This window comes from Oncorhynchus clarkii, chromosome 17, assembly GCF_045791955.1.
Source record: "Oncorhynchus clarkii lewisi isolate Uvic-CL-2024 chromosome 17, UVic_Ocla_1.0, whole genome shotgun sequence".
NCBI classification, from domain to species: Eukaryota; Metazoa; Chordata; class Actinopteri; order Salmoniformes; family Salmonidae; genus Oncorhynchus; species Oncorhynchus clarkii.
This window is the reverse complement of record NC_092163.1, coordinates 69338586-69356000: the sequence shown is the minus strand read 5'-3', so window position 1 is coordinate 69356000 and position 17415 is coordinate 69338586. Positions and strand designations below refer to the sequence as shown.

The window sequence follows — 17415 nt, the reverse complement described above, 5'->3', positions numbered from 1 at the left end:
AAGAGAAAGGAGTGTCTTAATGTTGATTCAGGTGAATAATCCACTATGTAGACAGCGGGCACATTAATAACCTGAGTGTATTCTCTAAATGTACACACACCAGTGGTTGATGACTAATGCAGGAAAGCAAGTTTCTAGATCACAGGGTTATATACCTTATTCACAGGCTCAGTTCAAGGTCAGATGATGTCACTCCTATGGTCAGGTGAAAGTTGGATTTCACTCATACCTTCAGGTCCGATCTCCGTCTTACCGCCAGGGTCATAGTCATTAGCGCACACCGTTGCAAACCGTAACGAAACATTTTGTAACGAAAAATGTTTTGCAAACAAAACAAGTTTTTTATTGGGCAAGTTCAGGTAGTCCCTCCCCGTTTCGTTTACGATCCAGATGAAGGCTGGTAGTTTAGCACTCACCTGTAATCTGTGCCCTCCACTGGTGTCCAGGTATATGTCCGCATGGCCTCATCAATGTACCTCTGAAATCAGACAACAACATCAGATCACCCTGATCAGCACCAGAATCACTTCCTCAAACACAACCTGGACTACAGTACAAGTTAGAATTTTTGTCATTACTCAGTTATTCTGGATGGTGCCAGTATGGATCATGGCTAAGCCTCATATATCTGGATGGTGCCAGTATGGATCATGGCTAAGCCTCATATATCTGGATGGTGCCCGTATTGATCATGGCTAAGCCTCATATATCTGGATGGTGCCCATATTGATCATGGCTAAGCCTCATATATCTGGATGGTGCCCGTATTGATCATGGCTAAGCCTCATATATCTGGATGGTGCCCGTATTGATCATGGCTAAGCCTCATATATCTGGATGGTGCCCGTATTGATCATGGCTAAGCCTCATATATCTGGATGGTGCCCGTATTGATCATGGCTGAGCCATATATTGATGACTTACCTCATCAACTGACTTAATTAGAGTCTTGATTTTCTTTTGCCCTGATTTGCCATCAATCATTTCTCGACGGATCTGAGGGAGAGAGAGAAACAGACAGAACAGGAGGAAGGCAAAAAAGAGATGGAGAGTTTCATATACTTTACAGTTTTTTACAATCACTTTGGCAGTAATTTCAGAACCTAGTGGTCATTTTTCAAAACTCTAGACACAAAACTCAAAACGGTCATCACTTGTAACACAGGCTGTCCAATGTTCAAAACATTGCATTGTGCATTCATATCTTTAAAGAAACCTTGCACTTGCAAAATCATTGGTTCAAATAACTAATTTATCATGAAATGCCATAGGAACATTAATTTAGATCACCCACACACAACATACCGACAGTTTCACTGTGTAGGTGTTCGTTCAATCATTAAATATTGTAGTACAAAATATGTGATACATGTTTCATTATGGTACTACACGTAAATACATCACTGTAAAAGGACTAGTAAAGAGAATACTACAGACACAGTGGAATCATTGAACAAAATATGACATTTATTGATGAAATACAATAAAATCCCTAATAGGTTTCTTTGAATCAAAGCAAAAATAATTAGCTACAAAAAAAGAAAAAAACTACAGTAAAACATCAACTGCAGTGTTCCTCACCTGGCTTACTGTAAAACATAACTGCAGTGTTCCTCACCTGGCTTACTGTAAAACATCAACTGCAGTGTTCCTCACCTGGCTTACTGTAAAACATCACTGCAGTGTTCCTCACCTGGCTTACTGTAAAACATAACTGCAGTGTTCCTCACCTGGCTTACTGTAAAACATCACTGCAGTGTTCCTCACCTGGCTTACTGTAAAACATCACCTGCAGTGTTCCTCACCTGGCTTACTGTAAAACATCACCTGCAGTGTTCCTCACCTGGCTTACTGTAAAACATCACTGCAGTGATCCTCACCTGGCTTACTGTAAAAAGCAAAACAAAGGGTTGATTACTGTACTTCTATATTTCCATCAACCCTGTCTTGTGGATTTGGCCATAGGTTCTCATCCACATCACAATGGATGTTTTCCTTAGCCAAACATCTTGGGAAGAATCTTCGGGCATGGCGAATCCAGGCCTGCCGTGATGTCATTGCATGGTGAATCCAGGCCTGACACTGGTCTGCCGTGATGTCATTGCATGGTGAATCCAGGCCTGACACTGGTCTGCCGTGATGTCATTGCATGGTGAATCCAGGCCTGACACTGGTCTGCTGTGATGTCATTGCATGGTGAATCCAGGCCTGACACTGGTCTGCCGTGATGTCATTGCATGGTGAATCCAGGCCTGACACTGGTCTGCCGTGATGTCATTGCATGGTGAATCCAGGCCTGACACTGGTCTACCGTGATGTCATTGCATGGTGAATCCAGGCCTGACACTGGTCTGCCGTGATGTCATTGCATGGTGAATCCAGGCCTGACACTGGTCTGCCGTGATGTCATTGCATGGTGAATCCAGGCCTGACACTGGTCTGCTGTGATGTCATTGCATGGTGAATCCAGGCCTGACACTGGTCTGCCGTGATGTCATTGCATGGTGAATCCAGGCCTGACACTGGTCTGCCGTGATGTCATTGCATGGTGAATCCAGGCCTGACACTGGTCTGCCGTGATGTCATTGCATGGTGAATCCAGGCCTGACACTGGTCTGCCATGATGTCATTGCATGGTGAATCCAGGCCTGACACTGGTCTGCCGTGATGTCATTGCATGCGTCATCCACGGCCTGGAGAAGGGTGGCTTGTTCGTGAGGGAGCCTATCATATACCTTCCACCTCCATGTGGAGAAATATTCCTCAATCGTGTTAAGGAAAGGAGAGTATGGGGGTAAGTACAGGGTGGTAAATTGTGGATGGGCTTGAAACCATGCTTGCACCATTTGAGCATGGTGGAACCTGACATTATCCCACACAATGACATAGGTCATGCCATCAGCTCTACAGACCTGATTTAGCCCATCAAGGAAGGTTACATTCGAACAGCGAATCATGTGGCTCCCTGCAACTCAATATATAGAGTATATAGAGTAGAGAGCTTCAGTTGTTGTTCGACCTAACATTAGAACGGGCAAGATGCGTAATCTAAGTAACTTTGACCGTGGTATGATTGTTGATGCCACACATGGTGATTCCAGCATCTCAGAAACAGCTGCCTTCCTGGGATTTTTACGCAATACAGTCTCTACAGTTTACAGAGAATGGTGTGATAAACAAAACACATTCAGTGAGCGGCAGTTCTGTGGACAAAAACACCTTGTTAATGAGAGAGGTCAGAGGAGAATGTCCAGACTCATTCAAGCTAACAGAAAGGCCACAAATCCTCAAATAACAGCTGTTTAAAACAGTGGTGTGCAGAAGGGCATCTCTTAACATACAACACCATGAATAAATCAGGCTGTTGTGGAGGCAAAAGGGGGTCCTACCCAGTACTAGATAGGTGTACCTAATAAAGTGAGTGTACAATAATGTCAAATCTGAAAACATGGTCTGGAAAAGTGGTACATGGGACCATAGACACAGTGTCTGAATAAAGAATGATGATGAAATATTACATCCATAGATAATGTAGTCCAATTGGTTCATGTTCCACGGTAATTGGTGTCAATGGATCTCGTTATCCTGAAACTTTCATGATCTAAACATGGAATATTGTTTGTCAGTTTCCATAAAACTATGCTTAAGAGTAATGCAACAGTTACTTCTCATTTTGAGCAGTTGTATCAATTGATAGTTAGATCATTGTAATGAAATGAATAGACAGTCATCTCAGATGTAATGTGTGAATTGCATTTCGAAATGGTAATACTTTCATGTTAAGTTGTGTCATTTTGAACAGGTGATTTTAGTTCAATGATCTTAGCTTTATGTGTATTGTATCCAAGCAATTGGAAAAAGTGTTAGAGTTTGGAAAAATTTGCATTTTGATCATCGGTTGTGAGTTTTGTGTCTAGAGTTTTGAAAAATGACATCAAGGTTCCGAAATTAGTGCCAAAGGGATTGTAAAAAACTGTAACAAAAATGAACTGTGACATTTGATTTAACGGTTTGGTCATTGAACCACTGTCACACAGCTGTAGTAACTATGACAATGTTAGAGATGTGTGGGTGTTTAGTTGTCTGAATTGTATTTACCTCCTCCTTTTTACTGTCCTCTAGCTCAGCATCCAGGAAGTCCAGGGTGACAGGTTCTCTGAAGTTAATGATCTGAGTGACAGACAGGCAGCCAATCAGACAGACGGAATAATACCAGTATCTGGGTAGAAAAGTCAAGAAAAAGTCAGAACAGAGGAATACTAATGATGTAGAAAAAGAGTCAGGAGGAGTCAGGAGGAAAATCTGGGACATAGAAATAGAATGAAGCCTGTTCTATTCATTCTATTACTATGGTCTGGGTCCTACCTTAGGTTGCAGGATGGGATGCATAGAGGACAGTCTTGATCCTACCTTAGGTTGCAGGTTGGGGTGCAGGAGCAAATAGCCATTTTGGTCGATCGCAAAGGTGTATCCATTGGCTCCAAGCTGTAGGGAGAGAAACAAGACTTAGAACCACTGCTTCTGTGTTGTGTGTGTGTGTGTGTGTGTGTGTGTGCGTGTGTGTGCCTGTGTGTCTGTGTGTGTGTGTGTGTTTGTGTCTATGCATCTGTGTATGTGTGTGTGTGTGTGTGTGTCAGTGTGTGTTTGTGTGCGTCCGTGTATGTGTGTGTCTGTGTGTGTGTCTGTGTGTGTGTGTGTGTGTGTGTGTGTGTGTGTGTGTGTGTGTGTATATGCATCTGTGTGTGTCTGTGTGTACCCTGTATGTTGGTGTCTTCCTCTTAATTTCGTTGATTGCAACATCCACCCCCATGACACCAAGGACAAGCTGCGTCTGTATAAAAACATTCCAGTTAATGGTTCCTGATCAACTATATGAGCATCTACACACACACACACACACACACACACACACACACACACACACACACACACACACACACACACACACACACACACACACACACACACACAGGGGCGTTAGACTGACTGCTGAAAGCTGTCCTCACCATCTGTGATTTATTACCATGTGTACATCTGATTAATCGATATCTACACCTTATGCCAGCTGATTAATGTATATCTACACCCTGGAACTGAATCAATTTGTCATACCGACATAGGATCTTAATTTTAGCCAGTTTGTTACAGCAGGAAAATAATTCTGCAGCAACAGGAAATGTGAATTATTATGTGGAATCTTTTTTTGTAGGGGTTCATACATTTTTTTTTGTAAGGGAAAATCAAGAAGGCAGTTACAAACTTCAGAAGCCTTTTTCATTCCCCAAATACACTCGTTTTACATTTCCTGCATTACCAGGAAAGTTGTCCTGCAACATTGTGATCAGATTAAGATATTACATCTGTAGCAGCATCAAATTAAATCAAATGTTATTTGTCACGTGCCGAATACAAGAGGTGTTGCACTTACTGTGAAATGCTTACTTACAAGTCCTTAACCAACAATGCAGTTCAAGAAATAGAGTTAAGAAAATATTTACTAAATAAACTAAAGTAAAACATAAAATAAAAAGTAACACGATAAAAAAACAATTATGTAAATTATCTGGGTGGCCATTTGATTAATTGTCCAGCAGTCTTATGGCTTGGGGGTAGAAGGTGTTAAGGAGCCTTTTGGACCTAGACTTGGCGCTCCAGTACTGCTTTCTGTGCGGTAGCAGAGAGAAGAGTCTATGACTTGGGTGACTGGGCCTTCCTCTGACACCGCCTAGAATATAGGTCCTGGATGGCAAGAACCTTGGCCCCAGTGATGTACTGGGACGTACTCACTACCCTCTGTAGCGCCTTACGGTCAGATGCCGAACAGTTGCCATACCAGGCGCTGATGCAACCGGTCAGGACGCTCTCAATGGTGCAGATGTGGCAGATGTTTTGTTACCTACCCTTACCACCTGGGGGCGGCCATTCAGGAAGTCCAGGATCCAGTTGCAAAGGGAGGTGTTTAGTCCTAGGGTACTTAGCTTAGTGATGATATTTGTGGGCACTATGGCGCTGTGCTGTAGCCAATGACAGTATTCTCACATAGGTGTTCCTTTTGTCCAGGTGGGAAATGTCAGTGCGGAGTGCGTTTGAGATTGCATCATCTGTTGGGGCTGTTGGGACTGGTTGAAAATGTCACACCAACAAGAAGAAGAGACTTGCTTGGGCCAAGAAACCCGAGCAATGGACATTAGATCAGTGGAAATCTGTGTCCTTTGGTCTGATGAGTCCAAATTTGAGATTTTTGGTTCTAACTGCTGTGTCTTTGTGAGACACAGAGTAGGTGAACAGATGATCTCTGCATGTGTGGTTCCCACTGTGAAGTATGGAGGAGGAGGTGTGATGGTGTGGGGGTGCTTTGCTGGTAACACTGTCTGTGATTTATTTAGAATTCAAGGCACACTTAACCAGCATGACTACCACAGCATTCTGCAGCGATACGCCATCCCATCTGGTTTGCGCTTAGTGGGACTATCATTTGTTTTCAACAGGACAATGACCCAAAACACACCTCCAGGCTGTGTAAGGGCCATTTTATTACGTTTGCAATCACAACAAATGATCTCCTCAGACCCCAATCAAGGATCATCAAAAGCCATGCAATACATTCTCGGACAACCCAAAGATTCCTAGATGCCCTTGCAGACACCATCCACCTACCCAAGGACGTCAGAGTACAACCATCTGTTAACCACCTAACTGAGGAACTTAATTTAAGAGATTTCCATAACCAACTATAACATTTTCCGTCAAGATAGAGCTGCCAAAGGGGGAGGAGTTGCAGTCTACTGCAGAGATAGCCTGCAAAGTAATGTCATACTTTCCAGGTCCATAACCAAACAGTTCGAACTACTAATTTTAAAAATTACTCTCTCCAGAAATAAGTCTCTCACTGTTGCCGCCTGCTACCGACCCCCCTCAGCTCCCAGCTGTGCCCTGGACACCATTTGTGAATTGATCGCCCCCCATCTAGCCTCAGAGTTTGTTCTGTTAGGTGACCTAAACTGGGATATGCTTGACACCCCGGCAGTCCTACAATCTAAGCTAGATGCCCTCAATCTCACACAAATCATCAAGGAACCCACCAGGTACAACCCTAAATCTGTAAACAAGGGCACCCTCATAGACGTCATCCTGACCAACTGGCCCTCCAAATACACCTCCGCTGTCTTCAACCAGGATCTCAGCGATCACTGCCTCATTGCCTGTATCCGCTACAGAGCCGCAGTCAAACGACCACCCCTCATCACTGTCAAACGCTCCCTAAAACACTTCTGTGAGCAGGCCTTTCTAATCGACCTGGCCCGGGTATCCTGGAAGGACATTGACCTCATCCCGTCAGTTGAGGATGCCTGGTCATTCTATTAAAGTAACTTCCTCACCATTTTAGATAAGCATGCTCCGTTCAAAAAATGCAGAACTAAGAACAGATATAGCCCTTGGTTCACTCCAGACCTGACTGCCCTTGACCAGCACAAAAACATCCTGTGGCGGACTGCAATAGCATCGAATAGTCCCCGCGATATGCAACTGTTCAGGGAAGTCAGGAACCAATACACGCAGTCAGTCAGGAAAGCTAAGGCCAGCTTCTTCAGGCAGAAATTTGCATCCTGTAGCTCCAACTCCAAAAAGTTCTGGGACACTGTGAAGTCCATGGAGAACAAGAGCACCTCCTCCCAGCTGCCCACTGCACTGAGGCTAGGTAACACGGTCACAACCGATAAATCCATGATTATCGAAAACTTCAACAAGCATTTCTCAACGGCTGGCCATGCCTTCCGCCTGGCTACTCCAACCTCGGCCAACAGCTCCGCCCCCCCCCCCCCCCGCAGCTACTCGCCCAAGCCTCTCCAGGTTCTCCTTTACCCAAATCCAGATAGCAGATGTTCTGAAAGAGCTGCAAAACCTGGACCCATACAAATCAGCTGGGCTTGACAATCTGGACCCTCTATTTCTGAAACTATCCGCCGCCATTGTCGCAACCCCTATTACCAGCCTGTTCAACCTCTCTTTCATATCGTCTGAGATCCCCAAGGATTGGAAAGCTGCCGCAGTCATCCCCCTCTTCAAAGGGGGAGACACCCTGGACCCAAACTGTTACAGACCTATATCCATCCTGCCCTGCCTATCTAAGGTCTTCGAAAGCCAAGTCAACAAACAGGTCACTGACCATCTCGAATCCCACCGTACCTTCTCTTCTGTGCAATCTGGTTTCCGAGCCGGTCACGGGTGCACCTCAGCCACGCTCAAGGTACTAAACGATATCATAACCGCCATCGATAAAAGACAGTACTGTGCAGCCGTCTTCATCGACCTTGCCAAGGCTTTCGACTCTGTCAATCACCATATTCTTATCAGCAGACTCAGTAGCCTCAGTTTTTCTGATGACTGCCTTGCCTGGTTCACCAACTACTTTGCAGACAGAGTTCAGTGTGTCAAATCGGAGGGCATGCTGTCCGATCCTCTGGCAGTCTCTATGGGGGTGCCACAGGGTTCAATTCTCGGGCCGACTCTTTTCTCTGTATATATCAATGATGTTGCTCTTGCTGTGGGCGATTCCCTGATCCACCTCTACGCAGACGACACCATTCTATATACTTCCGGCCCGTCCTTGGACACTGTGCTATCTAACCTCCAAACGAGCTTCAATGCCATAGAACTCTCCTTCCGTGGCCTCCAACTGCTCTTAAACGCTAGTAAAACCAAATGCATGCTTGTCAACCGTTCGCTGCCTGCACCCGCACGCCTGACTAGCATCACCACCCTGGATGGTTCCGACCTTGAATATGTGGACATCTATAAGTACCTAGGTGTCTGGCTAGACTGTAAACTCTCCTTCCAGACTCATATCAAACATCTCCAATTGAAAATCAAATCTAGAGTCGGCTTTCTATTCCGCAACGAAGCCTCCTTCACTCACGCCGCCAAACTTACCCTAGTAAAACTGACTATCCTACCGATCCTCGACTTCGGCGATGTCATCTACAAAATTACTTCCAACACTCTACCCAGCAAACTGGATGCAGTTTATCACAGTGCCATCCGTTTTGTCACTAAAGCACCTTATACCACCCACCACTGCGACCTGTATGCTCTAGTCGGCTGGCACTCGCTACATATTCGTCGCCAGACCCACTGGCTCCAGGTCATCTACAAGTCCATGCTAGGTAAAGCTCCGCCTTATCTCAGTTCACTGGTCACGATGGCAACACCCACCCGTAGCACGCGCACCAGCAGGTGTATCTCACTGATCATCCCTAAAGCCAACACCTCATTTGGCCGCCTTTCGTTCCAGTTCTCTGCTGCCTGTGACTGGAACGAATTGCAAAAATCGCTGAAGTTGGAGACTTTTATCTCCCTCACCAACTTCAAACATCTGCTATCTGAGCAGCTAACCGATTGCTGCAGCTGTACATAGTCTATCGGTAAATAGCCCACCCATTTTTACCTACCTCATCCCCATACTGTTTTTATTTATTTACTTTTCTGCTCTTTTGCACACCAATATCTCTACCTGTACATGACCATCTGATAATTTATCACTCCAGTGTTAATCTGCAAAATTGTAATTTTCTACTGTGTTATTGACTTGTTAATTGTTTACTCCATGTGTAACTCTGTGTTGTCTGTTCACACTGCTATGCTTTATCTTGGCCAGGTCGCAGTTGCAAATGAGAACTTGTTCTCAACTAGCCTACCTGGTTAAATAAAGGTGAAACATTTTTTAAAAAAAATAAATGGAAAACCCAGCCAACTGTATATTATCTGTGATGTCAATCAGCCACAACTCGGTGAAACATCAGATATATTAAAAAAAAATGATGTCCTGTTGGTAAGATAGTCTCGAACGGATATCATCTAGTTTATTCTCCAGTGATTGCAAGTTGGCCAATAGAACGGATGATAAAAGGGGGTTACCCACTCGCCAATTAATTCTCGCAAGGCACCCCGGTCTCCGCCCCCTATATTTACGCATTTTCTTCATGCAAATGACAGGGATTTGGGCCTGGTCTCAGAGAAGCAGTATATCCTTTGTGTCGGAAAAAAATAAAATCTTTGTCCAGTTCGAGGTGAGTAATCGCTCTTCTGATATCCAGAAGCTCTTTTCGACCATAGGAGACGGTAGCAGCAACATTATGTACAAAATAAGTTACAAACAATGTGAAAAAAACACACAAAATAGCACAGCCCGTAAAACGACAGCCATCCCCTCCGGTACCATTGTCCTAATGTCATGCATGATTATCTCAAGAGTCAATATTTTCCATTCGATTTGAATAGTTGATTCAATGGGAGCTAACAAACAGAAGATGTACATCTACAGTACACTGAAGCCTGATTCACAATACAGGGAGCCAAACCAAACCGAGCTGTACTGGGCTGGCCTGGTGATGCATCCACCATAGTTGCTGGAACCATGTTCGAAAGAAATCATTCAAGCCAGCACTACCCAGCTAGCACATTTGGTTCCTTGGAAGTTGTGGGAATGTACGTTTTTGGTTTCCCATTGGTTCTAGGAACGAAGCCATGAGTTTCCTGACCGGTAAAACAGAACGGAGGTGAAAATTTCACCTGTTCTGGGAACATACATTTTTAAGTTACAGGGAGATTTTACTATGGTTCGCTGAAAGTTCTATGGTTTATTTGGAGGTTTTTGAATAACTTCCTTAAAACTTTCACTGAATGTTTCAATAAGAATTTTAAAAACACTGCTAGCTTAGTTTAACTGTGTTCAACTCCAAGCACAGATAAGACACATGGACATTCATTATAGACATTAATCATGCAAACACATACATTTTTTTATTAGTGAGCTTCAAACCTACGATCTTCTGTTCTCTATCCACAGAATTAGTCCACTGCCCCACCACAATGTTTTTTAACAAAGCTTTTTAGTTGATTAAAAAAGACCCCATTTCTATTTAACTAGGCAAGTCAGTTATTAAGAACAAATTCTTATTTACAATGACAGCCTAGGAACAGTGGGGCTTCTGGATATCAGAAGAGCGATTACTCACCTCGAACTGGACAAAGATTTTATTTTTTTCCGACACAAAGGATATACTGCTTCTCTGAGACCAGGCCCAAATCCCTGTCATTTGCATGACTGCCTTCTTCAGGGGTAGAACAACATATTTTTACCTTGTCAGCTCAGGGATTCGATCTAGCAATCTTCTGGTAACTGGCCCAACGCTCTAACCACTAGGCTACCTGCTGCCCCACAAGCATTCATTAACATCAACTGAGGCCTATTAGTGGGCGTGGTCAACACACCGGAACACACTCAACAAGAGAGAGAGTGTTTTGTTGACACTGAAAACAGAATGTATCTCTTTTTAACTTTGAAAGTTGCAAATGTTTTATTTTATTTTTTTATTTTACCTACCCCCTTTTCATGGTATCCAATTGTTAGTAGTTACTATCTTGTCTCATTGCTACAACTCCCGTACAGGCTTGGGAGAGACGAAGGACGAAAGCCATGCGTCCTCCGAAACACAACCCGCACTGCTTCTTAACACAACGCGCATCCAACCCGGAAGCCAGCCGCACCATTGTGTCGGAGGAAACACTGTGCACCTGGCGACCTGGTTAGCGTGCACTGCACCCGGCCCGCCACAGGAGTCACTAGTTCTCAATGAGACAAGGATATCTCCACCGGCCAAACCCTCCCTAACCCAGACGACGCTAGGCCAATTGTGTGTCGCCCCATGGGTCTCCCGGTCGCGGCCGGCTGCGACAGAGCATGGGCACGAACCCAGAGTCTCTGGTGGCACAGCTGGCACTGCGATGCCCGAGACCACTGCACCACCCAGGAGGCCCTTGCAAATGTTTTCTGGTGGTTTTTATTAAACGTTTTATTAATGTTCTGAAAACATGACTTTAAATAGAACCATGAGGAAACCTGTAGGAACCATGCTGAAGTACTGAAATTCCCACAGAATAACATTGTTTCTTAACGTTCTCTGAACTAGTTGAGAACATTCCCAATGTCAAACCAGTTGGAGTACGTTCCTAGAACATTAACAAAAATGTTACCATGTTTGAACTTTTAGGAAACATTCTGTTAAAGTAATGAAATACCAAGAAAATAATGTTATTTTGTCAAGTTCCTTAAATGTGTTGAGAATGTTCCAGAGCCAAGCAACTATCCTGCACCATTCCCCGAATGTTGTGGGAAGGTTGTATGCTAAATAACCATTGGATAACCACGCTCTCACCGAGCTCTAAGAAAAATATGGTTCTCAAAGCTGCTGGGCCTGTTGCTACCTCAGGGGGTCAGTGTTGCCCTGCGGTCGGTCGGTGCACCAGGATGGTAGGATGCCATTAGACATGACTGATGGCCAACATTAGGGAGTTATAGACACAGAAGGGACTGTTGTGCAGTCAGGATTCCTGTTGTTTTACAATGATGCAAATCAGTTTGCTCTGAAATGGGAAATCTGTATCTAAGTTATGGCTCAGTACCGATGCAATATCTGTTTATGTATTGATTCGTGTTCCTCAAAGAGCCAAAGAAGACAGAAATACTTTTACTAATGGCCCTGAGACCATTTGAAAATGAACTGTGCAATAACAAGTCTATTCATTTGTTAATCAGTGTAAACCCTGAGCTTCATGCTCCTGCTGATATTTACCTGAGAATTTGCATCAGCGGTGAGGTTGAAGACTGGCATGGTCCCAGTTATGACCAGACCCAGACCCTGAACACACAAACATCAACGTTTCAGTATATGGGACTTCAGAAGGTTGTGTTAGCATCTATATAATGTTTTAAACATTTTTATCACTTTCCTGATATCCAATTGGTAGTTACAGTCTTGTCTCATTGCTGCAACTCCCGTATGGACTCGGCAAAGGTTGCGTCTTCCGAAACACAACCCAACCAAGGCATACTGTTTCTTGACACAATGCCCACTTAACCCAGAAGCCAGCCTCACCAATTAGAGGAAACACTGTACACCTGGTGACCGTGTCAACATGCACTGCACCCGCCCCCCCACAGGAGTCACTAGTGCGCGATGGGACAAGGACATCCCTGCCGGCCAAACTCTCCCCAACACGGACGACACTGGGCCAATTGTGCGCCGCCGCATGGGTCTCCCGGTTGCAAACCCAGAATCCCTAGTGGCACAGCTAGCACTGCAGTGCCTTAGACCACTGCGCCACTCAGGAGGCCTTATATGATGTTTTTTAATCTAAAACATAGCTATGTTATAGGTAGGACTCAAAGTAGAAGTTTGTAAGCCACTAATTCTAAAGGGTTTCAGTTTTTGGCTAGTCCCGGGTAAACTGCATTACAATGGTTTTAGTATTAAAACAGAAATGAATGAAATCAAATGAAATAACATTTTGTTTGTCACATGCGCCGAATACAGCAGGTGTAGAAGGGAAATGCCTACTTACAAGCCCTTAACCAACAATGCAGTTTTAAGAACAAAAGGTTAAACAATAAAATAACAATAAAAAAAGCTATATATAGCAATAATAGATAATAAACAGATAGATAATACAGTACATTACAGTAATGTACTGTAACGTGACACTTGTGTAGCTACTCATCAGTGGGATAGTTTGTGGCTTACCAGAGCATCCTGGTAGACATTGGTCCATTGGACCTGCTTGGCCTTGGGCCCAGCCAGCACCATGGGCCGACCCAGCACATCCAGGTACTCCTGAGACAAGGAGGAGAACACACACATCAGAGAAATGACAAACACACACACACACCATATATTGCTTTATAAACTGGGTGGTTAGAGCCCTGAATTGAGCCGTAGTATATCAGACCGTATACCATATAAGTCATCTCAGTGTCATATAAACCTGAGGGCCAACAGTAGAAGCAGCCCAGGCTTGAGCAGTAAAGCCTGTGGACAGTCTTAAGACATTTAGGGCCATTATTCATCAATATGAAGCAGCTACTAAAAACACATTAGGAGTGTCAGAGGCACGTGGCACAAGCATGCCAATCTCCCACTGTTTCTCTGTGTTAACCACAGCAGTGTATAAAAACCTCTCTGTGTTAACCACAGTAGTGTATAAAAACCTATCTGTGTTAACCACAGTAGTGTACAGTATAAAAACCTCTCTATGTTAACCACAGTAGTGTACAGCATAAAAACCTCTCTATGTTAACCACAGTAGTGTACAGCATAAACATCTCTCTGTGTTAACCACAGTAGTGCACAGTATAAACATCTCTCTGTGTTAACGACAGTAGTGTACAGTATAAACATCTCTCTGTGTTAACCACAGCAGTGCACAGTATAAACATCTCTCTGTGTTAACCACAGTAGTGCACAGTATAAACATCTCTCTGTGTTAACCACAGTAGTGTACAGTATAAGCATCTCTCTTGTTAACCACAGTAGTGCACAGTATAAACATCTCTCTGTGTTAACCACAGTAGTGTACAGTATAAACATCTCTCTGTGTTAACCACAGTAGTGCACAGTATAAACATCTCTCTGTGTTAACCACAGTAGTGCACAGTATAAACATCTCTCTGTGTTAACCACAGTAGTGCACAGTATAAACATCTCTCTGTGTTAACCACAGTAGTGTACAGTATAAACATCTCTCTGTGTTAACCACAGTAGTGCACAGTATAAGCATCTCTCTGTGTTAACCACAGTAGTGCACAGTATAAACATATCTCTGTGTTAACCACAGTAGTGTACAGTATAAGCATCTCTCTTGTTAACCACAGTAGTGCACAGTATAAACATCTCTCTGTGTTAACCACAGTAGTGTACAGTATAAACATCTCTCTGTGTTAACCACAGTAGTGCACAGTATAAACATCTCTCTGTGTTAACCACAGTAGTGCACAGTATAAACATTTCTCTGTGTTAACCACAGTAGTGTACAGTATAAGCATCTCTCTTGTTAACCACAGCCGTGTATAAACACCTCTCTGTGTTAACCACAGTAGTGCACAGTATAAGCATCACTCTTGTTAACCACAGTAGTGCACAGTATAAGCATCTCTCTTGTTAACCACAGTAGTGCAAAGTATAAACATCTCTCTGTGTTAACCACAGTAGTGTACAGTATAAGCATCTCTCTGTGTTAACCACAGCCGTGTATAAACACCTCTCTGTGTTAACCACAGTAGTGCACAGCATAAACATCTCTCTGTGTTAACCACAATAGTCCACAGTATAAACCACAGCAGTAGGTTAATTTTATCGATTCAAAACGTCAAAGATGTTTTTGGAATCATTTATTGATCCATGGAATGCTGTTATTGGGTATTGGGGGAAATCGGCGACTGTGTGACAGGGATCAGATCGCCCAAATCTGATAAGGAAACCTTCGGACCTTGGGAGTTTGATCCTAGATGTCAGTGGAACGTCTTAGTCCCTGCTGTTTCTGTTCAAATTGATCATCAGAAAACAACAGGCTTTGGTGACCGCTTCACCAACTCCAATATATCTCAATTGTGGGTGAGGAATTCAGGAAGATTCAATCCTAATCCAACTAAAGATCTAGGTAGTTAAACTGCGCTGATCACGTGTACAAAATAGGGAGTTAAAGCCAATTCACGCTTGATCCGAAAATGTGGTCTGAGACACTGTATGGAGGGTGTGACGAAATTGAGCCCTGTACAGGGTTGCGGTGCGCCTCCCAAATGCAGAGGCTCCGTATAGCTCCGCATTGACATGATTGGTAGACGGTAGGTGAGGGAGGGAGGTCCTGTATAAACACAAACTCACTTCCTTGATAACTTCCTTCACAACAGCTCTGCGCTGCTCCACGAAGTGCAAGAAGTACAGTATGAATGCCCTGAATTCTGCTGAGACTGTATCACTGTAAATGTTGCACGGCCAATGCAGATGTCGGATTGACCATGCAGCGCCTTTTACTATGCAAAAGAGGTCTTATTCACATTGTCAGTAAATAATGCCCCTTTTACATAATGGTATATTCGATTATAGCACCACTCCAACCCTTACCAGAACAGTCTATGTATCCATCTTACACCCAAGGAGGGTTGCCCAGTGTGAACACACACAGAACAGTGCTGTTTTAGTGTTGTGCCTTTGACCGTTTGTTATTCATGGCCTGAACACTGAGGTGCTGACAGGCGTAACCTATTCTATTATCATCTCACTAAAACTCTCGTTTAACGCTCTCGCCACAGGGAGATATTTCATCAGGATGATGACAGGCAGACCTTTTCACAGGATATAGGGGAAATGTTACACCTGACTAGAACAATTTAGCGAACATAAAAGTCAGCCAGAAAAAAAGGCTGAGGAGGTCCAAGGGAAACAGAGCAACACGTAGGTAGAGGCCAGGGTCCAGGGTCCAGGGTCCAGGGTCCAGGGGCCAGGGTCCAAGCTTACCGTTCTATGGGTTATTGCGTTGCTACAACCAGGGACTACTTTACATGCCTGGCCCAGGCCAACCAACTAGCATCCTGTCTGTTTGTCCAACTACACTGTGAAACACAAGCTGCATCAGCTATGTGTTACTAAGTACACTGTGAAACACAGGCTGCATCAGCTATGTGTTACTAAGTACACTGTGAAACACAGGCTGCATCAGCTATGTGTTACTAAGTACACTGTGAAACACAGGCTGCATCAGCTATGTGTTACTAAGTACACTGTGAAACACAGGCTGCATCAGCTATGTGTTACTAAGTACACTGTGAAATTCAGGCTGCATCAGCTATGTGTTACTAAGTACACTGTGCCATTCAGGCTGCATCAGCTATGTGTTACTAAGTACACTGTGCCATTCAGGCTGCATCAGCTATGTGTTACTAAGTACACTGTGAAATTCAGGCTGCATCAGCTATGTGTTACTAAGTACACTGTGCCATTCAGGCTGCATCAGCTATGTGTGTGTGTGTGGGGGTAGTGTAATGGAGGGACTAGAGGAGGGGTGGATTAGGCAACACAGCAGATTTGAAAGCCTCTGTCTCACTGAGACCTGCTAGAAGACAGAAGTGAGCTCTCTCTCCCTGTGACTTCCTCTCTATTCTTCTAAGAGACAGAAGTGAGCTCTATCTCTCCCCGTGACTTCCTCTCCATTCTTCTAGAAGACAGAAGTGAGCTCTATCTCTCCCTGTGACTTTCTCTCTATTCTTCTAGAAGACAGAAGTGAGCTCTATCTCTCCTGTGACTTCCTCTCTATTCTTCTAGAATACAGAAGTGAGCTCTATCTCTCCCTGTGACTTCCTCTCTATTCTTCTAGAATACAGAAGTGAGCTCTATCTCTCCCTGTGACTTCCTCTCTATTCTTCTATGAGACAGAAGTGAGCTCTATCTCTCCCTGTGACTTTCTCTCCATTCTTCTAGAAGACAGAAGTGAGCTCTATCTCTCCCTGTGACTTCCTCTCTATTCTTCTAGAAGACAGAAGTGAGCTCTATCTCTCCCTGTGACTTCCTCTCCATTCTTCTAGAA

The 17415-nt window shown here is 44.0% G+C and overlaps 1 protein-coding gene across 4 annotated transcripts in view; it reads right to left on the bottom strand.

The window, feature by feature from the left end:
- LOC139371327 (voltage-dependent calcium channel subunit alpha-2/delta-2-like) overlaps positions 1–17415 on the bottom strand; it is a 279472-nt gene that overhangs the window by 19674 nt on the left and 242383 nt on the right. For 3 of the 4 annotated variants that reach the window (XM_071111658.1, XM_071111660.1, XM_071111656.1), the window contains 7 exons: positions 13581–13670; positions 12633–12698; positions 4757–4831; positions 4411–4485; positions 4099–4170; positions 925–996; positions 417–478 (listed from right to left, as the gene is read on the bottom strand). In XM_071111658.1, the coding sequence (XP_070967759.1) occupies positions 417–478; positions 925–996; positions 4099–4170; positions 4411–4485; positions 4757–4831; positions 12633–12698; positions 13581–13670 (512 nt within the window). Of the gene's footprint in view, positions 1–416; positions 479–924; positions 997–4098; positions 4171–4365; positions 4486–4756; positions 4832–12632; positions 12699–13580; positions 13671–17415 lie in introns of all 4 variants that reach the window. The other variant, XM_071111659.1, reaches the window with a different exon arrangement.